The sequence below is a fragment of the Gymnogyps californianus genome, chromosome 9 (assembly GCF_018139145.2).
Source record: "Gymnogyps californianus isolate 813 chromosome 9, ASM1813914v2, whole genome shotgun sequence".
Classification (NCBI taxonomy): domain Eukaryota; kingdom Metazoa; phylum Chordata; class Aves; order Accipitriformes; family Cathartidae; genus Gymnogyps; species Gymnogyps californianus.
The window spans coordinates 18,781,641-18,808,945 of record NC_059479.1 but is presented as its reverse complement, the minus strand read 5'-3'; the positions used below and the strand labels follow the sequence as shown (position 1 = coordinate 18,808,945).

The window sequence follows — 27,305 nt, the reverse complement described above, 5'->3', positions numbered from 1 at the left end:
CTAGCCTGGGAGTGTCTCTGCAGCCATCTGATATTCCCTCCTACATTAAGCAAAATTTTCATCTGAATTTGGACTATGAACTACCATACAGCTGTCTTAGATTATATCTTTATACTCAGTTCTTCTTTCTTCAGTTGGAACCAATTCGTTGACATGTTTACTCATACATTTTTCAGCCGTGTATTTTTTCTACAATAGGATATGCTTTATTTTGATAAATATGTGGTGTGTTGCTTTTTCTTCAATGTAAGATTGTAAGAAACAAACTGGAAGAGGCGGAGGAAAGCTGTGTCTGAGTGGCCCCCTCCTTTTTGATGCGTATGATACATTTTTGTTTCACAATTTCTACTTTGTAAGTGCATGGAATTATGAAGAGTTCAGTTTCAGCTGAATGCTACAACTCAGCTCTAATAATTACTTTTAAAAGGTCATTCTGAAATTGCATAAGCTGGCTGCCTGCTGATCTTCACCCATTCTGTCCATCCTCTTTAGTAAAATGAAACTATAGCATGTGTTATTGCCAACTCCTTTCTCCACCTCCTTGATACATTTGCTTTGTTTGCATTCAGTCTGCATATTCCATAATAAAGGCAGGCAGGTGTATAAAGCACAGTGCAAGTATATGAACAGAACTATTTGTTCTATCCTAGTTTCCTTGGTTATTCTGTTATTCAGTACTGTGAGATGAGTTTGGCGCAGGGTACTTTGTTACCTGGTTATTGCATCATTCAGGTTGAAGTGCAGTAGTCTCATTTGTATTGTTCACAAAATCTGTATGAGGTTATTTACAATATTTGCTGAGAGTCATGTATTTCAAAAGACTGCAAGTAAGCATCGAAATTAGAATTTAAACATCAGGATGAGGATCTGAAGGAGGCTTGAATTACTATTCTGTTCTGGACAATAAATCCTATAGAAGTGGTTTCATGGGTTCCTTATGTGTGTTGAGTTTCAAATTGCTATTTAAGTGTCAATACCTAGCTCACTCCGAGATGTGCAAATCAAGTATTTCATCTCTAGTTTTTGCATTATTGGTGGTACATGACTTCAAGGCAGATCCATGCTTCTTTTTTCAGCCATGAGAATGGATTGCCTTAAACTTGTTTCATCAGTTGGCTGAGTAAATGACATACTCATCTTGTTTTCCCCAAATGTCTTCTGACTAAACCAGGGCTGACCTGATCACGTAGGAAGAAATTCACCAGTGGCTGGAATTTTGTTGGGGTTCTCTGGCTGGAGCAGGAAACAAGCAGCGAGTGCAGTTTTGCTCCATGCTGTTGCATTAACGTATGTGAAATGGAATCCTTCATGATGATAAAAATTTAGCCTTGTAAATAAACCAAGCAAATATCAGTCTTTTATTCTTTCCAATGGGATTTTAATTCAGTGGAGATTTTTGTGTATGTATAAAATATACATATGTATATTATATACTTATGCACATAAAAATGCTTCCTTTTTATATGTAGGTTTTATACTTAGATACACTTAGGTTTATGTGTATATTGCCTGCTTACTCTGTGTGGATGAATAATTATCTGTATAAAATTTTATACATAAAATATTTGCAACCTCCTCATCTCAATGATAGTTTGTAGCAACAAGTTCCTAGATTAAATGTGTTGTTAAAAAAAAAGGGGGGGGGGAAAAACACCCCAGAGTATTCCCTTTTATCAGTTTTAAATTTCTCTCCTATGAGTTTCATTTAGTAATCCACTGTACTTTTATTGTGAGTGTAAATAATTGCTACCTACTGAGTTCATTATGTTGTTTCTCTGTCATCACTAATCCAGTCACCTGTTTGTAAAATCCCTTCTATTTTTACCAAATTGTTCTGAAAAAAAGTGTCAAGAATGGAACAAAGTATTCCACAAGATGTGTATGTAATGATTTAACACTATTTGCCTTTTTACTTTCTGTCCAATTTGCTTTATTTTCCATGCTGTTACATTCTTTTACTAAAGCTGTACATAGAAAAGAGTTTTTCATTGAGCTGTTTACAGGTCCATTTTCTGAGTACTTCGAGTTAATTTAGATCTCAGCAATCAGTTTGAGGTACCTTGCATTTGTCGATGTGAATTTTCATCTGCTGATGTATGGTCCATTCACATACCTCTGCTGGACCTTCTTGTTTTACGAATCGAAATAAGTTTGTGCCAACCTGTATTTTACTGGTTCAGTGGTTCATCCCTTTCTAAATCACAAATACAGTAACCCCGTTCCTGGAATAGAATTGTGTGGTGTTCCACAGTTGATATTTTGAAGTGACAAATTTTCTGTTTCTAAATATATAAAAAATGGATATGCCCTATCAAAGTTGGACTGTTAGCTTCTGTGGTTACATCTAGCAAACCAAGGCAGAATAACATAATTGAAATCAATGGAGTTAATCCCATATCATGCTGTTGTAACTGGGAAAAGAGATGGGTCCTAAATTTACCCCTAAATCTTTCAAATAAAGCCATCTGCTCAAAAGTTTGGTCAGAACAGGTTTTAAGCCATCATCCTGGCAATAAAAAGAAAATGAATGATTCTGCGAGGCATACAGCTTTTTGTACATAAAAATGAAGCAACCTTGAAAATCTATTGACTTTCCAGTAGGTTAATATTTCCTAGTAGGTGACTATAGTCTATAAAAGTCAAGCCTGAAAACAGATGAACGTAGTTCTTTGAAGTTGCTATAAATTGCTGAAATTTGCCTGAATACTTACTGAATGCGTAACACAATAAAGTCTGGCATTTGACCTTTGAGGTCTAACTTTAATGGGAATCCATAAACGTACCAGCTCAGTTTACAGAGACACCCTATCCCAAATTTTGTAGTGCAGATGTGCTTATTAATAAGACAGTGAAAACCCTTGGTCAGTAATTTTTTCCCTGGACTTTCTAAGTATCAAAATGTGTGAAATACCAAGGTCTTTTCAAAATTCAAGAGTTTAACTGCCTACAGAAAGTTACCATCCATGTCGGATGGCCAAAACCATAAAGTGTGACATTCTCCAAGAAGCCCCCAGCTTCTCGAACTCTGTTTGAGCAGTATGAGGAGGCGCTCACTGCCTTTGCAGTGCTGGCCCTGCTTTGTGAGGCTTTGTTTCTGGCTTTATTTTCATGGATATGTCACACTTTCAAAGAGTTATCTTCTAAAAGCCATTTTTTGCTCTATTTGAAATTCTGAAGTATGTAGGAGTTTGGCATAGGATTCAGAGCTGAACAAAGAATAAACGGTTTTCTTTCAAGAATCTGAATTTCTGAGAAGTTAGTGGGCTTGTTGTTCTTTGATTGTAAGTACTGTAAGTTTCAATTGAGGTATAATTATTTTTATAACTTATTATTAGAAAAGCAGCTTTACCTAGTCTGGAAAGCAAACAAAAATAGCTAATAATGAGTTCTGAATAATTTTGAGTCAGTTTTAAGAATGATAAGCAAAGACTCACTGCAGTGAGCTCTCAAACTTTGCATCACTTAAAGGGAAATTTGTTCTGTAGCAAAAAGTGCAGAGAACTTTTTTCCTTAACACCAACTCTTCCACTGTTTGACCTCAAAACATTAATTATTTTTTAATTTGGAATGAGTATCTTGATAAATCTTCAAGTCTTTATTCAGGATGTGTTCCTGTTTGATATTCTCTTTTGTTTAGGTTTCAATTATTTAATTACAGGTCTTGATATGAAACTAATCATGCATGCATCCATATGAAGCTGGCATACTGACGGGATAAAATCATTAAACAGTCATTACTATAAACTGACGTTGGCCTGTAATTTTTGCAGTTAACGGGGGAGTTGATGCTTGGTGAACAATCCAATTAAAACTGGCAACAAAAGACTTAAAATGTCAGCCAAATTGCTTTTTAATAGTCAACGCAGCCGTCACAAAACATAAACATTAAAGTCCCCATAGTAGCATAAAGCTTCATGGTGAAACAATTCTAGAAAATGAATAATAATTACAGTATCCTGAGAATTCTCTTAATAGATGTGCACTCATTAAAATACTTTGTTGGTTAGATTCATATGAAAAAGTATGTTTCCCTTGATACTTCTTTATGCATTTGTTTTGAAGGTTTTATTCGATATTTTATAGACGTAATTTCTAGTAATATTCAAAAATGCGTGTCTTATTTACAGTGAGTTTAAATAACTGTATATAGATAAGCTTTGAGTGAAATACACCTTAGAAATGTGTTGTGAGGGAAACTGAGGATACGGTCACAAAGAACTTTTATAACCTATTAATGCTGTAAAATGATGTAACCTTTATTAATTTTGAATTGCACTAGATTTCGTTTGCAAGTTGAGCAAGAATAGCAGGAGAAGCTTGTCAGACCTTACTGCCTGAAGTTACCTATCTGAATCAGTTTATGCAGTAGTGACCCTATCGGTGCTTGATAGATGCTCTGCTCGAATCTTCAAAGGTGTTTAAGAGTGCAGAGCTCCTGAGAGCAAAATGCAGAGTGGAGTTAAAAGTCCTAAATAGTTCTGAGGAACCAGGCCACAACCCCCAGTTTAGTGGAGTGGGAGAAGCATCGTGGTATTTCAGAAAATCTACGTGCTTGCTCGTAAATGCCTAAATATGCATTAGAGAGACTAACTTGAAAACTGTGGGTTTGTGCCTAGGCTGTTCTGTTCATTTTCAGGCATTACATTAGCTGTTTCTGTGTTGTTATTTTGTCTTTCCCTACAGGAGTTTTTCTTTTCTTTAAAAAATAATCGATTTGTTGTTTACCATCAGTTACACATGTACCATTGTCTTTCCTCCCAGCAAGCTCAGTGCTATAGGAGAAGTGTCAACATTCCTAAATAAAATGTTAGCAAACGTCAATGGCAGGAATAGATCTTTTTGTAGAAGTATTTCTTTTATTTGTGGATAAGTTGAGAGGGACAGGAACTTGTTAACTACCTCTAGGGATAAAAGGCAGAAATAGTTGGTCAGCTAATTCTACGCTGAGGTATACCCTTTAACTAATTTAGTGTAATTTAGATACCATGTAAAATCATTTGGTGAGTGACAAATAGCTTTCTGTTATGCTGACAATTACGTGCAATCTCCTTCTTAAATAATACCATGTACTTCTAAGGGTTACCAAGAATAAACTGATGCTACCTGTCCTACAGCTAAGGTTACCATTCTTCTTGTTTTTAAAAAAATTTGTTTCCCTTGTTTAAAACAATAAGTCTCTGTTTAAATAGAGAATTAAAAGATAATTTGAAATAATTCTCTATTTAAGAATTTGCTTCTTTTCTAAAGCAAAACTTCAAAAGGACAATATATGTTTTGAAACTGTAATTTGTCTTAAAGAACTCTAAGAAATCTGTCAACTAAAGTTTGTGAAGTAGAATATAAGTGAAGTTGAAGGAAACAGTCTGATTTCCTGCAAGCTTTCTACCCTGACCAACAGGGAATTAGTAAGGTTGTTGAGAAAAATCTGTCCTACTGTAACTTATGTATTAATTGCAAATTATTTTATAGGTCAGACTACTCTGAGGAGAGGAGAGGATAGGAGGGGCTACATGTACTTTGACTTCAAAAAGTTGTCAACAATATTTCTTGATCAGTAATAAGCACACAACTTGCTGCTTGTCAATTCATCAACTGTGTTTAAAACTAACCTCTATTAAGATGAAGTGGAAGTGTCTTCTTGACTTCAGGAAGAGTAATGGATCATATTCCTAATTTATGTGACAAGTTTGAATGTATATGCAATCATTCAGGAAGAGCCAGATAAAAGCACTATCAGTTTCACCAAAAGCTGTTCATTTTATTGGTTGGTGGCATGCTTCTGTATAACATTTTCTCTCTGACTATCTAAAATAGCTAGCAGAAAATTGTAGTAACAAACAACTCTGCTACCCCATACAGTCTACAGAGAAAGAAGAATCACTTCAAAATTAAATCTCAGAGAATACAGCAGACATAATTTCTATAGAACCAGTACAGGGATACAGATTTATAATCAGATGCAGCCCAGTGATTTATGGTGAATCCTGGTTGAACTTTGTAGGTCAAGGGATATTTGTTCTGAACAGCCAGCTTTGAGCAAGCTGTCTTCTACTTCTCTACTCCTGTAGAGCAAAGCCACCCAAATGGCCCCAGCACTGCTATGGTCCCCCTGGACCGTCGCTGCACCATTACACCTCTTCCCCAGGAAGGCAGGGAAACAGTCGAGAAGTAAACTTTTCTGTAGAATGCCCAAACCTACTTAAAAAAACCCAATGCCATGATATGGCCTAAAGTAATTTTTAGCTTATTTCAGCGTGATGGCCATGCATTGTGCTCCTCTATATCCTCCAGCCGAATGTGATGTTGAGCCCTATCTAAGGCTTTATGCAGTATTATTACAGGCATTGTAGTCTGTTTAACTGGCTACAGTGTTTACACAAAATCTAGTTGCAAAGTCTTCTGTCAAGAAAAATATTTCTTAGTATTTATTTATAAAATACTACTACATTAGTATTATTTTGATGAATTTGAGCTAGATATGCATATAGAGCCACAGTTAAATTCTACATATGTTTACATATTATGGATACATTTGACAGCTTTTTCTGCCCCTCCACAAGTTACTATATAACCACAGATAAATGAATTATTTTTTTTAATACTCCCTATAATCATATAACCATCACTGGAAATATATGTAAAGATGTTCATACTAAGCAATTTAATGTCAAGGTGAAATCCATAATAAAAACATATGGAATACTGTTTTATTGAATAAAATGGAGACCTTCATTTTCCTATATAAGCTATAAACATGTTCTTCAGAATATTATGAACATAGAAACTAGTCTATATTTCTCCCGATGTTCCCTCATTAATATCTTTCTAAAAGGATTATCTTAAAAGTGAAGTAAATACATGGGAGTAGAGACAATTACTGAATGATCCGGAAGAGTTTCAAGCTTCTACGTCTGTACATGGTATTGATCGTAAAAATGGATGTACTATTTTCAATTATGCTCTGCAAAATAATGTCAGGAGTCATGCTGGATGTCTGGATTTGACATGATAATCTGGAGTGCAGAGAGTTAGGTGTCCTGAGCAAATCCTTTATATATCCAGGTGGGAGAAGCTGGAGTGTGATTCATCCTTGAAGCCAGAAAATTCAGGCACTTCCACCTTGAAGTAAACTTAGAGTTAAGTTTGCAGTGCTGCCAACAAAGCACTAGCTCTGTCTGAGTTCAAATAGAAAGAAAATATGCTTGGGATCTTGCCCTCAGTAATTTCAGGAATGTGCATGAACATGCTCATCAGGACTTGAGTTTGGGTTGTGATGTAACTGGCAGGTTTAACTATGAGTTAGGGCTTATCATCTTTTCATGTTTCTGTAGAGCCACAGAGTATTCTATATGTACAAAAATATGAATCAACAAACCGATAGATTCATGGCTAGGCTTTAAGTTGAACAGGATTCTGTACTTCAGTCAACTGGTAGGACTCATGTCACTGTCCCCAGCCTTGAGATGGCAAGCACTAAAATGGAAGAGTCTTCACCTGAAGAGTCTTCACCTCAGCCATCGCAGTGCAGTGAACTCAAATGCTGCAGAGTTTTACATTATTTGGGTCTGTAACAGGGCATGGCCTCCAGCAGTCTTTTTTCCTAAAAATGTTGCAAAGTAACAGGAACACAGATGAAGCAGGTAAGAGGCAGGCAGGGAAGGTTATCATCTACTGTAGAGAGGTTGGTGACAAGGTGGCTTAATGTGTCCATATTCGTGATATTTCCGCTTAACTACTGGGCTAAATACACTGTGTATTTCAGTATGATTTATAGTTGCTAATTCCCTTACCCATAGATCCCTTTTAGAAAGCCCTCACAGCTAATGAATTTAATGACACAGAGGCCAAAACTTGCATATATATCACTGCCGAAAACCATCAATAACTGGGGAAACATTAATTTTTACAGCCGTGGCTGCTTGCAACCTATTTTACCAATCATAAACTGCTCTTTAATCAAAATCTGTTCACCTCTAAGGTCATCAGAATTTGCTGCCAGGCTACTTGTAACTGCCTGGCTTTTGTAAACCTGGATGATAGGCTTACTCTGTGTACTACAATCTCTTCCACTTTGTTCGGAGTTTTAGAGTAGTGATTGTACTGTCCCCTGTGAGTTGCCACTGATAGAAGTTACAACTCATCATACTGACTGAACCCACCACGTTTAAGTAATGGCAGGAATTATGTGTTCTCCTGAAAATATCACCTTTAAGCTGGCTGGGAGCTGTCGGTTTCCACTTCTATCCTTTGAATACCGTGTGATGTTAATTGTACCGGCAGCTGCTTGATCTGCTAAACAAACCACTGGAAGCCCGAGCTGGTTGTTTAGGTTGTTCCCTCAGTCTCCATCATAATTGGAGTGGTGCTTTTCTTCTCCGTTCACGTTTTGTCCTTGACCTCTGTGACTCAACAACCAACAGGCCTGTTTTGTGTTGGAACAGACTGCGGTGGTTTAAGAGGAGTCCTGTCTCAACTGGATGGGTATTTGAGAGAATTTGACAGAGGTACCACCTGCAGCGAAGGAGATGGAAGGGAGTGAGTAGGATAGTTTCATTTTGAACTTGTCATATTCATTGACATAAATGTGAGCATTTCACATAAATGGAATAATGGTTTTTCACGTAAATATTATACATAGAGTGCATTACTATTTAACAGCTATATGAGGAAGTTCTATAGAATAAAGCTATAATTCAGACAGTTCAGCAGAATAAAAGCACCTCAGGAGCTCTAGCTCTTCACTCCCCTCTGGCAATGTTTATTTTATATGAACACGCATCAGCGTGTTTATATTGTCAGGTGCTTCTGCATGATAACATTTAAAACTTGCATCTTATCCACAGTACACAGGATTATAACCTGAAACTCATTTCTGGTTACAAACTACAGCACAGAGAGTGGCATCTTATAGTGCAGTGTTTATGTCCAAAATTATTCTACTTCAGCAGTCAGGCTCCCAAGTTAAAACACTGAGTGATGGAGTTAATTAAGGAGGAGTAGTGCTGTTGTAGCTCTAATGGTCTACACATATAAGTGCCTCTAAGTGAGGCAAAGTTTGTCAGGAAAGGTAATGTCTTTCATTGCACCAGCTGATACCGCTGGAGAAAAAAATAGATAGCTTTGGGCCCACAAGCCCTTCTTTTGATTCGAGTATATTAACATTTCTATCATCAGAAAAAGCAAAAACACTCTCCCACACACACCTAAAAAAAAGAGTGTATCCGTCTTACTTCAAGAATTTTACAAAGTAAAATTGACAAGTTAAGTATACGGTACAAAAATGCCAGAATTTTTTGAATCTTGAAAGGCAGAATATTATTAAATGCATCCTATCAGCAAAGTTGGAAAGGGTGGCCCTGTGATAGTTCCTTAGGGATAAATCACTACCTTTCCTTCTCTAATGAGTTCTAACCTCTGTTCCTTTGCCTGAAAAATTCTCCCACATCTTCCTACAGCTGAGTCAGGAAACAGTTGGTTTGCAGAGATGCTTTTGAGACACTTCTGATTTATTTTCCAAAACACTATGAGATGTCCAGTTTGGTTGGTTTTTTTTTTTTCACATTTATCATGCCACTAATTGATGTTTTACCAGAAATAGAGCCCAGCAGTGTTACCATCCTGACGTGCAACAGTAATGACAAATTACTGGCAAATACAAAAGTCCTGCTAATGAAAATTCCTTATGCTCTCTGTTGCTAGAAGTTTTAAGGCGTTGATACTTAATGTCAATATCATATGCAGCTAATAAAGTCCATTTATACTATTTGATTTGTGAAGATTTTCTAGTAGACTTTAAGTAATCCAGCATTTGTTTGTTAGAAATGGACCAAAAATGTAAATTAAAATAATGGGAAAATCCCAGGCTCATATTAGTCTACCTAAATAAATATGGACTCCAGAAGGAATTTTAGCTGAGTTTAGCACTATTTCACAAGAGATTGTATTAAACAGAATAAAAGAAACCTAAAACATTCACTTCCGTAAAAGCAATGGTGTTTTAAAGACAGACCTACTGGTCTTGCTCCCGTCGTTCCTTTTTACTCTGGGATTCAAAACTGGGTAATTATGATTTTGTAAAGTTTCCTAGAATGAGGTCCATTATGAGTGTTTACAAAATATAGTCGCTTAGGTCTTACAGTACAAGTTTTGACTTTTAATGTAAAAATAGAAAAGGAAGTGCTGCACAGCCATCATAGGAAGTCCTTACTGTCCTTGTAGTAGCTTATATGCAGAATAGATTTTTTTCCTACACAGTTAGACCATACAACATTCAATGTAAATGTTACTTGTGTTTTAAAAAGAGTTGAAGTGCCATCATATTTCATTTTTAAATATGGCTGAACTTGGAAATGCCAAAGGAGAAATAAGTTTCTGTTAGCATTAGGAAATTATTAGAGTTGTTATTTTACCAAATCTCTTTTTGTTAAAATGATCCACAAATTATGAGTTAGAAGCTGTTATCGTGTGTGCGTATAATTGTAAGGGATTCAAGGGAACTGAACATATGTGATACTGAGAACATAAAGGAAACATTTAATGGGATCCATATGAGCGCATTGGACTGAGTGTTTAAGTATTATACATCATTTCTTTGACATCATTACATTATAATAACGTAAATCCAACTGTATTTTATGCTCGTTGATGCCATTCAAAGTACATGGCGTAAGATGTCTGTTAATTTTTCTTTGGAAGTGAAGTGCTGTGTTTTCAGCACAGCCTAAATAATTATATGTAGGATTCATTCTACTGTCTGTTCTGGGCTGTCCCAACCTGCCCAGCAAGGAAAATATGCTGCTGCAGGGGTGAGCTCAAAGCAGCGTGGGCATGAGTCAGTAGGCTGTGGTGGGAAGTAGTATTGGTCTCTGGAGGTCTCTAAATCTCTTTTACTTCATATGTAAACTTTGAGTCCATATGACCTTTAGTTTATAAGCTTTCATTACATTATAAACTTTATTTTACATAAAACCATATGGTTTGTAGAATTCTTTAGAGATGTTTGATATTTTATATTCTGGAAGATTTACTGTGTAGTAAGGCTGAGGAAAAAAGTTATATACAGCAAAACAATAATCTAAAGGTAAATTGGTATTAAAGGTACTGGTTAGATACTTTTATATCCTAGTGGTCTGACAAAGTTCTCGAAGCAAATGATTTTGCAAGTAAGGTAGGCCAACTAAATGTTGAGCTACAGCAGAAGGAGCAAGTGTAGAACAGATTATTGAAACACAATGTAAATTTTTACATCAATAGAGCAATTTCATACACTTTTTTTTTTCATATTCACCTTCTCTCAAAATATGTGACAGCAAAAATAAAAGGAATTCAGAAATAGGCAACAAATAATTAGGGGCTTAGTAAGGTCATTGGTGCATACATAGAAAAAGAATTTTAAATTTAGAATGGAAGGAAAGGGTGTAAAGATTTACACAACATCAGTAAGTATGTTAACATGTAACAGAACCAGGACTCTGCAATGGTAGCACTTACATCTAATTCTTAGTTTGTCTTCTTAGACCGAAAGCATAAATCTCGTTGTAAAACTGAGAATTTTTATTCTATGCTTTTTAGCTCTTGTCTTAAGCATTCAGATTCTCTGTCTTCCCTGCACTGAATCTTTTCCAGTTCTTTGGTGCCCATTACACTCCTTCATCTCTGCTTGAGAAAAAATTACAGACTGGTTTGTAACTGAGCAGTAGTATAGCCATAGAACTTTTAAATAAACTAAACTCTCTGAGCATATGTTGCTATTTTGTTCATTAAATAATGGATTGCAAGCTAATTCGTACTCAGCTGAGATATGTCTAGTTAAAAAAAAAATCCAAACATACCAATAAATAATGAATTTAGGAACTGAAAAAGTTAAAATATCTCAAAAGCACTACAGGTTAGATGCAAACCTTTTAAGGTTCATTACTTTTTAATATATTCTCTCTGATATACTTCACTTAGTAACGATACAGGCTATTGTAGTCTTGTCAGTATGATAAAACAGTTCAATTACCCCTTCTTTCTGTGAGGATCCAAAAAGTACAGTAAAGTATACTTCAAAACTGTTAGGAAAATACTTCAGCAAAGGCCTGGCTTATTTTCAAAACTAATGTTTAATCAGGTGCTAACTAGTTGATAAAGCTGCTTATTTCATTTTTGTCAGTCTGTAAAGCAATTTGGCTACATGTTTATGATTACAAAGGCATTTTAGCCTGACTCTTAAGGAAAATGAGTTTATGTTAATGCTGCTCTTGTCCATTGGTCTGTGCCTCCAATAACTTTTGAGCAGAATGGCAGTGCTCAACCAATATGGCAGAGTAAGGGAAGTCTCTAAGTTAACTAACTTTACACTTTCTGAAAAGCAGAAGCCTAGTAAAAAGGCAAGATCTGAATTATTATATCTCCTGAAGGAAAAAGCAGTAGTAGTAGAACTCATCAGCTGAAGAGGAGCTGTTGAGGTCTGCGCTCCATAACTGTAGGATACCAAGCTCCGTTATACAACTGCCATGGAGCAGCATGTGTTCAACACTGTCGAGGGCCATCCAAAAGAATGAATCAGAACCAAAGAAGAAGAAACGTTCAGGACAGAAGCAGAACTCCTCCCTTCAAAGTTCAAAGAAAGGAGAGCAAGTAGAAATCCTTCAAACTAGCAGAATTACAAGGAAAGTTTTTGTTGTTTATAGCTAGCATCAATACAGCGGTTTCTCTTTTGGAGTGAGTGCATGGAGTTTGGGAAGTGCCTCAAAATAGAAAAGCTAAACAAATTAACATTGTTATTGAAGAATGAAAGCAAAAACCCTAAAAATAAAAAAAAGGGGGGGACAGAGTTTAAGTGGAGTTTGTGGAGTGGATGTGGACCATGCAAGTTAGAGTAAAAAAAGCAGATCCAATATACAACAAAGCAGCAGAATGTTGTATAGATCTTTTCAGGAAACATCACAGTTCTAGATGTGCTCTGCTGAAATGAGAGAACTATTTAAAAATAATGAATTCTCAGGGGAAAGAATTTAGACATTTTCCAAATAGCCTCTTCTATCTGTAAAAAAAATGGGCTAAATGCAAGTGCAGATGAGAAGGCCAGTAGTGAGGGCCAAGAGCATCGCTTCTGGCTTGGACTCTCCTCAGATGAAAATCTAATTTGAAGCAAATTATTGTAAATGTAAAGTTTGAGCTGAAATCATGTTTTATGGTTACATTTTTAGATGAATGGAAACTTCTACCATGTCAATGAAGACACTGAAAACAAATAATGCTGTATTTGCATATCGTACATAGACTTTTTGATGTGAAAAAATTTAAAAATCTGAACATTATTAGCAACCATTAAAAAATAAAAACAGGAGTTGTTATGGATAGCATTATGCTGAACAGTAGCAACAGGATAAAAATGTATAGCTAAGCTAATTTCTATATCATTCCCATATGTTTTGGAAACTTGTTGGAGGTAGACAAATTATTTTGTGTATTGTCACTGTTTGGGTATTTAAATGATTTTGCATTGTTATTTTAGAGTCTACTGTTTATTCAGAGTCCTGAAGAATCGTAAGTGTGCATATGTAGACATAACGCTGCTTTATATCCCAAGCAACATTTTGTGTGGTATAAAAATAAAGTTAATGAGATGTAGACTTAGTTTCAAGCAAAATAAAAATAACTTTGCCAAATTAGAAAGTCTGTAAAAACTAATTGGAAACTCAGGCTGATTCTCAGCATAATGAATATGCAGTGCTTCAGTGAAGTGAAGGTCCGATGCAGAAGACTTGTCTTTAAATCACCAAAATACTTCAGAAGCTGATGTGAGGTTTTCTGCGATGCCAGTAGCTGGACGAAGGGGTGACAAGTGTGATAATTAAAAAGGAATCCCCCAGGAAATCTGTTGTGTTAATGTATTGTGATAAATTGCACTGGGAGATATAAGGTACCCTACCGACCAGAAATACTTCATGGTTCACAAAGCAGAACCAGTCTATTGCATGGAAGAAACTAAACTATTTGTCAGATAATTGCATGCTATCAACAGGGTAGGGACAGTACAGATAAAAGGGGAAGAAGGGAACTAAAAGATGTGTTGCCATATAGATCATACAGTTTTTTTCCATTTACCTACAGAAGCAGTCACCTTGGCTGCTCAGCATTTACTGCATAGCTTTTGATGTCCCTTGTAGAGTCTAACTGCGTGTCCTGGCAAAGATCAGCAATTTTCTAACAGGACAGTGGCACAACCATTAAAACGGCTTGTCGTGCAAATTATAGGATGTATAATAATCCTGCAGATTTTCTGTAGAGTGGGTTTAAGAATGATACCACTAAGTTAGGGAATGTCATTAATCAAATACTTGTGGATGCTGGACATCAAATATTATGTCCAAAATTTGGGTAGCTTTCAATTCTAAAATAGCAGGATACAGGATTTACTGAGATTAATTATTACATGAAAGTGCCTTAGCAGATTATTTTAGAGCTCTGGACTGTTGACTCCAGTGATTTAATTTACTGAGGTCTCCAATTTTCTAATATGCTTAGAAATGCTTTTCTGGTATATGCAAACTAATATTACAGTGTAAACCTTAATGCAACTGTAAGAATGCTGCCTTGATAAAAGATCAATGAAATTAAAAGGATTAAGCCTGGGCCAAATCCGTGACAGCTTTGCTTACCACAGCATAGAAAAGCTTATGTGGAGCACTAAACAACCTTGTTTCTCCGGTTGGGGTAAAGAGTGACTGTCACGGAGAAAAAAGTGCTTTTTTTCCACCAGCCGTTCCAAGAAGGGAAGGGGCACACTTTCGTGTTTCACCTTGAAGACACATCATGTCATAATTTAAAGAAAGCATGTGTTATAAATGGATGGCAACAACAGTTCCTTGCAGGGAATTTTTGCAGCTTCATCAGAGCTCCGCTCCAGCTGGTTTTGTGCAAATTTAACTGGACATCTGCTAAAGTAAAAGGGAGAGTGAGGGTGAGTACAGAAATGGGACAAAGCCGCATTAGACACTGAGGTAAATTAGCTGGAAGAGTTTCAGGTTAATAGCTTCACAGTTCACCCAGTCTGGCAGCAATTTTTATCAGCATGTTCTTTGCAAAGTATTTGTTATTGTTCCTTTAAAAAGGAATTTCTTGCCTCAATTCTCCATAGCTGTGTTTCTTGCTGTGCTGAGAGGCTTTGGAGACTCTTGTGGGAAGTAGAGAAAACAAGATTTTATCGTCCCTTCAAAGTACTGTTATGCCATATTTGTATCTTCATTGTCTTTTGCAGCAGGATTCAAGCTCACTGGCACAGGCTGAGCCACCTTAAAGCCGCGTAGCAGCATTAGCACAGGGCAGGACCCATGCGGTTACAGCATCCCTCTTGGGTGCTCGAGGGCAGCGCTGAGGGTCCCCTAGGGCAGTGGCAGCACAGGTAGCAGGGCTTCGGGTACCCACCACAAATGTCTTTTCACTCCGTCTCCTTCACAGCCTGGTCTGGTGGCTGTGAGCTCCTTGCCAGCTCATCTGCCTTTAGCTGCTATAAAACCTTTTCTCTGGGTATCTGGATCATTAGTGCTTCAGGTAGTCTTTAAGAGGGCCTTTTCCCAGGTCTCATTTAACAAATGCAGTAACAGACTCGCAGAAACGTGTTAACCTTGTTTTATGAAAGATGTTTGTTGGGTGGTAGGAATTATTCAATTATTTTCTCTCTTGATTTGAAGTGCAAGAGTAATTCTTATACTGTCTTTCACAGATGTTCTTAAATGAGAATTATACCTCATGAAATCAGTTGGTATCTGTGCTGCAATTCAATGTCAGCTTGATTTATTTGTTCATTACCCTCCTCCCCAAAAAATCCTATGACAAACTAAGTGAATGTTATATCTTCTTTTGTTTTCCTTTTTCTTTTTTGTTTTTTGTTGAACTACTGAACTACAGTGCTGGAGGGGGTGTGTGTCTGGAGCTGATATTCTCCATTTCAGTAATTATATTTTAAATTATTTCACATGTTGCAACAACATTTTACAGGCCACTGGGTTAACAACGTGATAAAGCGCAATGCTTTAATCCCAATAACTATTATATCATGCTCATGCTCTCTTGATCTTTTTAAAATAATAACCCTCTGGGGGTTTCTTTGCCTTTCTCTTTTGTTTCAGATATGCCAGGTAGCCCACATAACCAGTTCACCTTCAGACCCCTCCCGCCGCCGCCTCCACCACCACACGCATGCACCTGCGCCAGAAAACCGCCTCCAACAGCCGATTCTCTCCAGAGAAGATCAATGACCACCCGCAGCCAGCCCAGTCCTGCTGCCCCGACTCCCCCCACCAGTACGCAAGATTCAGTCCATCTCCATAACAGCTGGGTCTTGAACAGCAACATACCGCTGGAAACCAGGTACCGACCAACCTGTTGTACACAACATATCTCAAATGTTACCAAAAAAAAAAAACAACCCAAAAAACAACCCAACCAAAACCAAACCAGATGGGGAGGAGGCCTGACATTGACATGAGATGGTGATGGGGAATTATAAGTTTGTCGTTCAGGACATGCCAGTGCATTTTGTTTGAGGCCATGTCATGTAGCCATGTGAGGCCTTATTTACTTGATTCATCTAGATCATTAATGCTCATAAAAGCACGTGTTTTAGAAAGTTTTGGAAGACATTTCCTTAAGGTGTGTAGATTACATAGGTGTTTTAGAGTTGTGTGCAGTCAAGATTTGTGCTTGTGTACTTGTCTCACCCTCCCACATTCTCCCAGGGCCATTTTGTAATCAGCAAATAGAAGTTTTGTTTAATCGGTGTGCTCTGGCACTTCTGGAGTCAGTCAGTGTTCAGGCTTAGCTTTCCTGTGGATAAGAAAAGATAGGAAATAATACTAAAATAATATTTTCCTCAATGCGTATTTAAACACTTTATTGCATATATACATAAAGAATATAATTTGGTGATCATTTGGTAATGGAGGAATGATACAGGCCCAAGACAGGTTTTGAGCATGGAGATCCTTACCTCTGGGAGCTGAGGAAGGGAGGGTTCAACTTCAAGATCATTCACAATTTACACAAATAATCTACTCTGAAAAATAATTGAAAGCAAATACATCCTGTATTCAGCAAACCTGTGTTTCAGTACCCAAAGTTCTGCCACAGAGGTAAATGCACAATTTCCTCTGACTTTTTGGCTATAATAAGCTTTTTTTGTTCCTGATAGGTATTAGCTAATTTGATGGCTTTCAACTACAGCTGTGTTTGGTGACTTGATGCTTAAAACAAGCTCTTGATTTTCTACAACCTTCTTCCTCTTCATTGTGAACAGAGCACCAAGAAGTTTTGACTAGGGTTTCCTTTGGGTTTTGGCATTTTAAAACATGTCAAGTGCATGACTCTCTGTGAAAGTTGTGTTTGGTGAAACAGGTTAACGTCTGACATCCAGTTAATCTGATCCAGAGAATATAAGGTATTATGCATGGAAATGTTTTCTTTTTAATACACATATGTCCAAAGGCAAGTTATCACGATTAATCACTGAAACCTAAATTTTGTTCTTTTATAAGAAGGGTGGTTTTATTTTATTACAAAACTTAATTTTAGTATACATCTTTAAACACTTAACTGCTGCTAATCAGGAGTGTCAAATTAAGTTTTTCTTCTCTGAAAGGCTGTTAAGTTGGGATTGAAGAATAAGCTGATTCATTCTGAAATAAAACTTTCCTTATTTGTCTTAAGGACAAATCACAAAAAGAATCAAGGAGGATGGAAACTTTTCTCCAAAAGTGAACATAAACAAAACTTTAGTCCAGCTAGTCCTTCTAGAGCTAGAAGCTTCTGTTTATACTATCTTTATAAAGATAAATCTTTGTCATTTCTGGTGTAGCAAGCTTATATATCTGTACCTTCTGCTGCATAGAAGGCTGATCCGTGGGCGTTCTGTACCCCTGAAGTACCTTTTGGGTCTCTTCAGTTAACAGTTAGGTAGATCTTGTTTAGCCTTTCTGCTATATTCTCGTCAGACCTCATTGGGGAAAATACTTTGCAATTTTAAGTGTCTTTTGAGTTCAGTTTAATTTTTCTGGTTTCTTATTATTTTTGCAAATTTGAAACTTCTCATAAAGGACAAATACATAGATTCATAGTTGTATCTATAATTATATAATTGGGTACTGACGAAAGGGCTATGCAGTGGATTAGGAATTCAGACTGGAAAACATACTGTGGGCTACATGTTAGCGATTCCTACCCTTCAGTGGTTGTTTCAGCTGATTTCATGCACCCTCTGGTAGCTAGCTGCAGCCTCTCATGAAGCTGGCTGAAAGGCTATATAATCTGAAAGTAGAATCTGAGAGACTGTTTGCCAAGATGTATCTGCAGTTTATGTGCAGACAAGTGATATAGCAGGGGAACGTTGTAATAAAAAACTTTTGTGATCACCACTTCCCAGAACTCTATAGTACACAACACAGCCTGAGAGAAAAAGAAGGGCTTGCAGCTTGTTTTTTCTTCCTTTAACAGGGAATGATTCAGCTAGAATTGAACAGGTACTTTGGCCTTATACCTGGTTTCTCTTGCTTTCCTTCTCCATTAATGTTTAGCTGCCCATTAAAAAGAATCCTACAAAATAAAGGGAAACATGTCAATGGCAGCTGTGTTTCTGTGCTAAATCTTTAGTAGTACCAAATGTGCCTAATATGTACATACCTAATATGTCTAAGCAGATTTATTTTTTTTTAATTTGGAACATTTGCAATCAAAAAGAAGACTTAGACAGTAATGTATTCCCTACTGTAATAACCAGGCAAAAATCAGAATGCACATGTTCAGCTTTTCTTCCAACTGTATGTCCTGTTAATCCATAAACAGCACATGTGTTTGCATGGTTTATCTACAGCTGGGTAATATTAGAGAATTTTCAGACAGGAGAGGATTTCCTAGAACTAATCGTGTGACTGTAAATCCTGTTCATTCTGGACAGTCAGAAATGAAGCAAGTTTATGAGTCTGCTCATAATGATAACGTGTCATATTTCTGTAAAAGAAAATTCTGTAATTCTGAAAATGTTTGCAATACTCTGATTAAACATGTATTCTTCTGTAATTGGAATTTGAAACCCTAGATTAGACCGCAAAGGGCTGCAGTAAAGACATACACTGAGGTATGTGTTCTGAAAGTTTTTTTGTAGAGTAAAACTCTGTTGTATTTTTATAGAAAAGGGCAAATCAGAAATTCTGTTTTGTGCTTCATCTAGAGGTGTTATATGCATGGACTAATCCGCAAAACAGTTTTGTCAGGACCCAGCTTACTGGCTCAACTGTTTAATGAGGAGACTGACTTGGAAAGGCGCAATTACTTGTGCAAGTTCACACAAGCTTTTGGCAAAGCCAAAAATAGAGTCTAGATGTATGTCGTTGCCAAGGCCAGTTCTCTAACTCTGGCAATTATTCTGATTATAAGCAACCCAAATGAAAATAAGAGTCAGGAACACCTTTAAAACTTCAGAGGACATGTCATAGAATAGCTGTTGATGAAGAAATTGGAGAAGAGCTGTACCTGTAGGAGGTGTAACAGCTCAAACTGCCGACTGACTGTGCTGCAGCCTTCAGCACTGTAATGGGCCTGTAAATGCAAATGCAGGCTCTATCTGTATGCACGCACACACAGTTTTGGAAAAAAACATCTTCATTATTAAAATGACTTATGAACATGCAGTAATTTCATTGTCACACAGAAAAATAATTTCTAAGTATTGCCAGAAAAAGACTGCAAGGATCTCTCACACCACATAAAATCCACAGGATACATTGATTCTCTTTTTTAGGATAATGTTATTGGGCTCTTACATAAATTGATTTTTTTTTTCTTCTCCTCTAGAATAAAGTACTTGCAACCTATTGCCTGTTCCCTTCCTTTCCACTAAAATAATTGTTTTTTCAGGTTTCATAGATACTTTGCTCTAATGTTTCAAATCTTACGATTTACGGTGTAATACATTGTCATTATCTCTGACAGCCCCATCTGAACATAGCTTACTACTTTTTATGGAGTATGTATTAAACCCTGACAATTCAAAGGAGTGTTTTTCATTTTCTCCGTGCCCTGTTAGTTGACTCAGTATTTGTTTCCATATCTTGCTTTTTTTGTGGGTTTTTTTTCTGGTGTTTGATATTTATTTTCCCACTTCAGTCAAATTCCCAAATAAGAAGAAAAAACTAGATGTTAAATAGGGATTTTCACCTGACATTTTTTCTGATCCTCCCTATAGTCTGTTACAGTTCCCTCGTGGAGAAACCATCGGACACGCTTATTTTGAGTAAAGTTTTGCATTTAGCTTACCCAAGCATTAGAATTTTTAAGTTTTCTGTCTAGATACCAAAACTTACCTAATTTTGATTTGGTTTCAAAGTGAGTTATTTAGTCCTGGTTTGTGCTTCAGTATTTTACATATTTGCTTGTTCCTTCCTTTCTTAAATCAAATTTCTTTCTAGTTCCTCTAACCCATTTAGGAGTGTTGGCAGTAAGGTTAATGCTGTGCTGAATGGACTGAAATCTCCCTTCACTGCACTGGCAATGAGCCAAGGACTGTGGAAAAAGACAGCTTAATTTAAGCAACCTTATCACCATGGAAATAGCTCCTCTAAGGGGACAGTGAGGTACCAGACCATGAACCTGAGATTCAATTATCATTAATTTATATAAAACTTTGAAGTACTAGAATAATAAGAGAAGTATTTGGGGTTCAAGGCAGTTATGATTTTTAGTTAGTATTCAGCAATATTTCAGAGCCCTAAAGTTTGATTATGGCTCTGAAAACTTAAAAACTTTGAGAGTTTTGGAGTTCAAGGAGTTTATTCAGCTCATCATATAGATGGGCTCATTCCTTTCTGTATTACGTAGTTATTTAAGGTGCATATTTAAGACTATCTGGATTTTCCTAAAAATATCATCTTGGTTATAATTCTGTTTAGTATAGAGGAGATCTTGACAACTATCACTTATCAAGAAATTTATTCTGTGCTATGGTTTTCCCTTGTTCTTTCAAGCTTGTAAGTATTTGTGCTCTTCAAAAAGTACATTGATAGCCTTTCAAATCACAGAAACCTGTACCTATTCATTTTCTGTTGAAGCTGGAGTAGTGCTAAAAGCAGAAATAATTAAAGAAAAATGCATATATAAATACACACTCACATGGTTCAGTGTGAGCTCTTGAAAGGCTTATTCTTCCTCCTTAGTCTCTTCATTTGAGCATCTTGTGAATCTTGTCCCCAGTGCGGAGATACAGAAAGCACTTTTGTGCCTGCCTTTTTCCCAGTTCAAGGTTTCCATAGCAAACAGAATGGCTTTTACAGCTCCCAAGGCATGCAGGTGTTAATGATCATAAACCACCGAGCAGGGAGACAATTGCTATTTGAGCAGTGCAATTCATTAGGAACTTGTTTGCGAATGGAGCCTACTCCTGAGTTAAATGACCGGACTTGTGGTTATTCCAAGAATAAATGCAGGGGAGGGCTTCGTTCATGATCTTTCCTTCAAATCATGTTGGTCAAGATTTGCTTTTATGACATTTCACTTGTATTTTGTCATTTTCTACCTAATTAAACAATAAATCTAACCTATAGAGGGGCTGACCATATGAAAAACAGACACATGGCAAGGGTTTTAAATTCAGTCCAAGTCCCATGTGTTTCCACTGCACAGCAGAAAAGATCTAAAAATATTTAAGACTTCTGAATTGTAAAAGATAAATTGAAAACTGTAAATGCAACCATGAACTTAAAATAAAAGCTGTAAATATGATCCTAAATTTAATAATGCAAGAATGAATGCATCTTTTTATGGAAATAAAAATATAAACATTTGTCAGCTACAATGAAGTACAATTTTCTTGTCAGCTACAGTGGCACTTGAGGGTCCTTCTTTTGAATAATAAGAGATCCAGTCACTAAGGACAATAAGGCGATTTAAATTGTTCGTATAGTCTACTGTATTTTTTCTTTGGGAGAAGCTCTAGTGTGGGCTTCCCCGGAACAGTGGGATAGTATTTGTATGTGTAAAGTTTTTTTATGCAGGCTCAATATAGTAACTTGAACAATCACGCTGCAGATACTATTTGCTCATTATTTTGAATAATGGAATAGTATATAAAATTATAACTAAAAGTAAAGATATGTTGTTATTTTATGGCCACCAATAAGCAAGCAGCCTGTTAGCTTTCTATGAAACACAGTGTTTTCATTTACAAAACCAGAAACAGACTGAATATAAATTTTGAAAGAGAAAGATAATTACAGGTTAATACAAATGGTCTAGGCTGATTTGGAAAACAGAGACTGTGAGAAAGGGTCAGAGATATGCAAAAGATTCTATCTTTTCATTCCAAAGAAAATCACATATGTATGTGTAATGTTATTGCCCGGAAATGTATATCTATCCCCTGGATTGCTGCTTCTAGGAAATCTCTTTTGGAAGACTAGATAGTATTCACATAGTTAATGTGATACACCTCTTGTCAAGTAAAATTTGTGTTATTTGTCACAGTAGCTAGACAGCTTGGCTTTAGACCATATGGATGTGAGTGTAGGTATTTGGAAGTAGACTCAAGTGCTAGTAATAGAAGTCAGTTAGAATATGCATGAATACCCACAGGAGGAAAATCATGGCAAAGAGAACTGTGGGGCAACTACTTCTACTTCAGTTATCTCATTCCTTTCTTTGTTTTAAGTCATGCTTCTAACCACAGAATATAAGCAACAAAATTACAATATTGATATATTTATCCTTTTTGATTCATGGTTTCAAACTACTCTGCGAATATCACGTACTATTCTTTATATAACTTTTGTAAATATTATTGTAAGTACTATTGTTCTCATTTTCCACATCAAAAATTTAAAATTTATTGGGGAAAAAAAAATCAGAGCAAACCACCAGCTTATTCTTTCCTTATCCCACAAATCTCTGTGTGCGTTGATCAGTTTTATTCAGCTGTTATTAGAGTTGTAGTGCTAAAGGAAAGTTCTAAGCCACAGAAGAGCATTTTTGAAAACTACTGGATTAATGTAGTAGTGTCACCATGTATCATAATAATAAAACCCATACTGGTCTGTACATGAGTAATTTATGTCCCCAGTGTGGTAGTTTTTGTTTTCTCTTTTTTTTTTTTCCCCCACTAAATAGCCAATGAAACCAGAAGACAGTTGTATTTTGGACGACTGTGCCATTTTAGAAGCTGTTCTTGATTGATTTTGGCACTGTCCTATATTTATATAATTATTGTCCCAGATTTCTGCCAGGAACTTGAAAGTTTCGTCACCTGGTTAACAGGCTTAGCTTGCCCACAGCAACAACGGACAAGTGAGTCAGCATCATGTCACTGTTGTTCTGTACTGAAGCGAAAAGTAAAGGATACAGATTCTTTTTACATCCTTTCACATCCAGGGTCACAGGGCTAAGTTTTCAAACACTATGTAAAGAAAACATGGGTGAATAAAGGGAAGCAAATCTATGTGAATGATTCAAAAGGCAAGTCCAGCTCAAAGAAGAAATTTTACCAAAGCGGTTCTATTTCCAAAGACAACTCTCTAGGGGGTTTCAAATGTATTTCAATTATACATGTAAAACTAGAATGATAAAATAAATCAGATAAATAGTTTTCATGACCATTCCCCTCTTCTTTCACCCATGAGCATTCTTGTTCCTACAGTTCTTGTACACAAAATGGTAAAACAAGGCAGATAAAACTATAGGTCAGATTCTATCTATAATTATAAGTTATGTCTTATATTCACATACAGTTTTCAAGATGAGGGTATAGTGCATATATCTTTGTTGTCAAGTAGGTGTCTTGGTTTTGTACTATATACTTACCTTAGAATAGCTGTCTTGTTTTTATACTATATAGTTTGCTGAGTACCATATGTGAGATTTATAAACAGAGGTCTATATTCTGATTATTATCTAGGTTTAGAAGTTTCCTTTTTTTTTCCCTCCCACTTAGGGTACAGAATAGGATGGATAGCAAATCAGGAAAGAGCAAATTTCTGCTTCTTCCCACTGTCACAGGAAATATTAAGTGAGTTAAAAGGGTCAGGTAACAATGGGCTCGTGGTTGATGTTTGCCAAAGTAGGTGGGCAACTGTATCAGTTCCAAATCCCTTTTGGCTACTGTCTTTCTGTATTTTATGGTTATGCCAAAAATCAGAATCCTTCTTATGTTGCAGCTTCTATGCCTCTTAAAAATTCCCTTTGCACTTCTGTTGACATCTAAAACAATTACTTCAATTGCCTACTTAAACATTGGTATAGATATACAGTTATATATAATATGCAGTTATAGAATTTAGTTGAAAAGAAATTGGAAAATTTAAATGATCAAACTGAAGACTTCTTAGTTTTCCTATCACATAGCTATGCAGCAATTTCTAACACTTTAGGTAACTATTTCTTGAATGTGAAACACATACAAGTACAAATGTGTTCCTACTTGGTTTATCCAGGAGAAATGCAGACTATTTTTTTGGCCAAGGTGTTGCAAGATTTGTGTTTCTACTGACTCACCCGGTGCTTCACTTTCAAATCTGCTTTTGTTCTTCATTTTTTCCTCTTACAAACTTGTAGTTTTTAATGGAAACGGAAGGAAAACATGTTATAGGTACACACGAAGGTGGACTTCTAGGCCTACAGATGCTAGGCACAGGGTAAATGCATAGAACTTACAGAAGTGATATCAAGCCCTTGGCAGAGTTGAGGGACATTACTACAGTACTGGGATATAAAAATATTTTCTCAGAATTTAATTAAGGAATTCTGTGTGGGGTTAATCTGGTTTCTGTAATAGTATTACATTACTGCCACATGAATTCAGTTGGGATGTTGCTTCATGTGTAGCTTTTATGAGACTTAAATTACCATTCCAGATAAGAAGCCAAAAGTACATAACAAAACGTCCTAATAGAGAATGGTGTAAAGAAAGAAATGAACTCCTGTTCTCTAACCTTCTCCTAGCTGAGTATTCATCATTTTTGTATGAACTGCACTCTTGGAGTTATACGCCATTGCTCTTGAGGCTGAACAAGAGCGCATAGATGAGCCTCATGAAACTGCTTCTTTACAGAAAGCAAGCTATTCAGTGATCAGCAGGACTAAGAGGTCTGATTTCATGCATTCTGTCACCTGAACTCCCCAATAGCTCCCTTCCCTCAGTCCTTATCTCTTTACTGAGCATGTCAGTGTAGCAGGTTTAGACCTAGCTATTGATCAGCCGGCATGTATTCGGCTTCATTAGCCACCGTGTGCCATGCTGGATGGGTGGCTAGAGGGGCTTAGAGAAGCCAAAGAGCTGAATTTAGAAGTAGGAGCTCACTGGGGCTTTTGCTCGTTTTGTTGGGGTTTTGGGGAGGTTTGGGGGTTTTGGTTATGCCCCACTCCTCCACCCACCCCCCCACCCTGATTTTTATGAGTCTGGTAGGATCTTTTTCTTCCAGTTAACTTTGCTTGAGAGGATTCAAAGTTCGAAAGTTTTACATTTGTAGAGATGAACAAATGGATAGACAGGGAAACAGACGTGGTTACCTTAAAGAGGGGATGTTTTCCAACTGCCTCTTTTATATGTGAAATTATTACTGAGCCTTTAGTATTTATTTATGTATTGGAATTATCAGTGTAATAATATTAAGTGACTTTTCTTTCATAAACAAATGCCTTACAGATTATGTCCTGTATTTCTCTTTTTAAGAGAATATTATCATCTTCTTTATGGACGTGTTTGACGTTTTTGTGAACATTCAGAATTTCCCCACTTGGAACAAGTGGTCTTATCAATCATCCTTATAAATTCTCTGATTTTTCTTGAGAAAAGAAAGAAAGAAAAAAAGCCTTAGCTTTTCTCTTAGATCGAATATTAAAGCACACACCAGGCTGCAGTCACATCTAAACTTTTGAACTGCAATTTTTATTATTTTGCTCTTTAGAGAGAGCACCTGATTTTATAGAATTGATAGCAACAGTTTAGCGTGTCCTAATGTCCTTTGGGAACAGTGGTGTGCTCAGACAGATGAGTCGTCTGAGTTTATGAGAACATAGTCGCAGTCTAGCTTTGGAAATTTGTCTTTGTGCCACCGGTGTTTTTCAAATTCTATAGAAATGTCTTTGGGTACTCGATATACTCTCCCAAAAATGGAAGGCATAAACAATTGTGATTTTTAACATTTTCTCAACATTATTTCACTGGTAGCTCTGTTTCAGTGTAGCATTGCCTCAGAATCTCAGTTTTATTACAAGAAGTTAGAGCTATGTAAATTCTCCTCTGTGTGAATGGAGTCATCTGTCTAAAAGGGTGTGAGCTGGATCCAGCTTCTGTGCACTCTTCTGCTAATAAAGAAATCCCTCTGCACACTAGCATTTTACCATCAGGCTATGAAGCCACATTTATAAATCCCTGTGCAAGAGGATGAAATTATTCCTGGCTATTGATTGCAAGGCTGTTAGAGCCTTAATAATAACTTTCAGTTCAGCATTTCCTTCCCTTTACCTCTGAAATCTTTGAGCTATGCACCATAAAGGACAATCAATACTGCCAATATCACACCATTTTGCTGTAATTTCCACAAAATTTAAATGAGAAATTATCAAATAAGTAGGTTTTTGTCATTATGTCTTGAAAATGTAAAGCAAGTAAAGAACTATTGACTGTTTATATAAAATTTGTGTGTATATATGTATATATGTATACATACTTTATATATGTATATGCTTATATATAATAACGCATTTCTTTTTTTATATGGTGATTCTGCCTCTGCTTCCTTGAATAGCAGTAGGAATTTTGCTGTGACGTTCTTTCCTAACGAAAGTTAAGTGACTATGTATCTTGCTAACTGCTGACTGAAAAGCAAGGCTTCACGTACTTGCAAAAGCCTTCATGTGCAACAACGAAGCATTGAAGCCAAAGTGACCAACTGTATTCTCATGGCCTGATATGAAGGAAGCAGATTTATATAGTCCTGTAGACAGTTACGTTACTTCATTTGAATTTATTATTTTTACTATATTTGGGGTTTGAATTTTTGAACTAAAATAGTTACAGGTAACATAACCATGTTCAGAGCATTGCCATCTATTTAATGTATGTGTCTACAACTGTGAAAGTCAGTCGGAAAGAAAACTGGAAGGTGTTGTCTAATACAATGCCAGGATGCTGTACTCAGATTCACTTGTCCTTTTTTTGTCTGAGTGCTGTTTATGTGGGTAATAACTATGAAGCAGGAATAACTAGTACTCAACATACGCAACACAAAAACTTCATTCTCGTGGTTTGTCAAAAGACTCCTGATATGTAGGCACTGTAA

The 27,305-nt window shown here is 36.5% G+C and overlaps 1 protein-coding gene across 1 annotated transcript in view; it reads left to right on the top strand.

Annotated features, from left to right (window-relative positions):
• Positions 1-27,305, top strand: part of TENM1 (teneurin transmembrane protein 1) — an 840,514-nt gene that overhangs the window by 658,420 nt on the left and 154,789 nt on the right. The window contains exon 7 of the mRNA XM_050901608.1: positions 16,119-16,359. Within this exon, the coding sequence (XP_050757565.1) occupies positions 16,119-16,359 (241 nt within the window). The remainder of the gene's footprint in view (positions 1-16,118; positions 16,360-27,305) is intronic.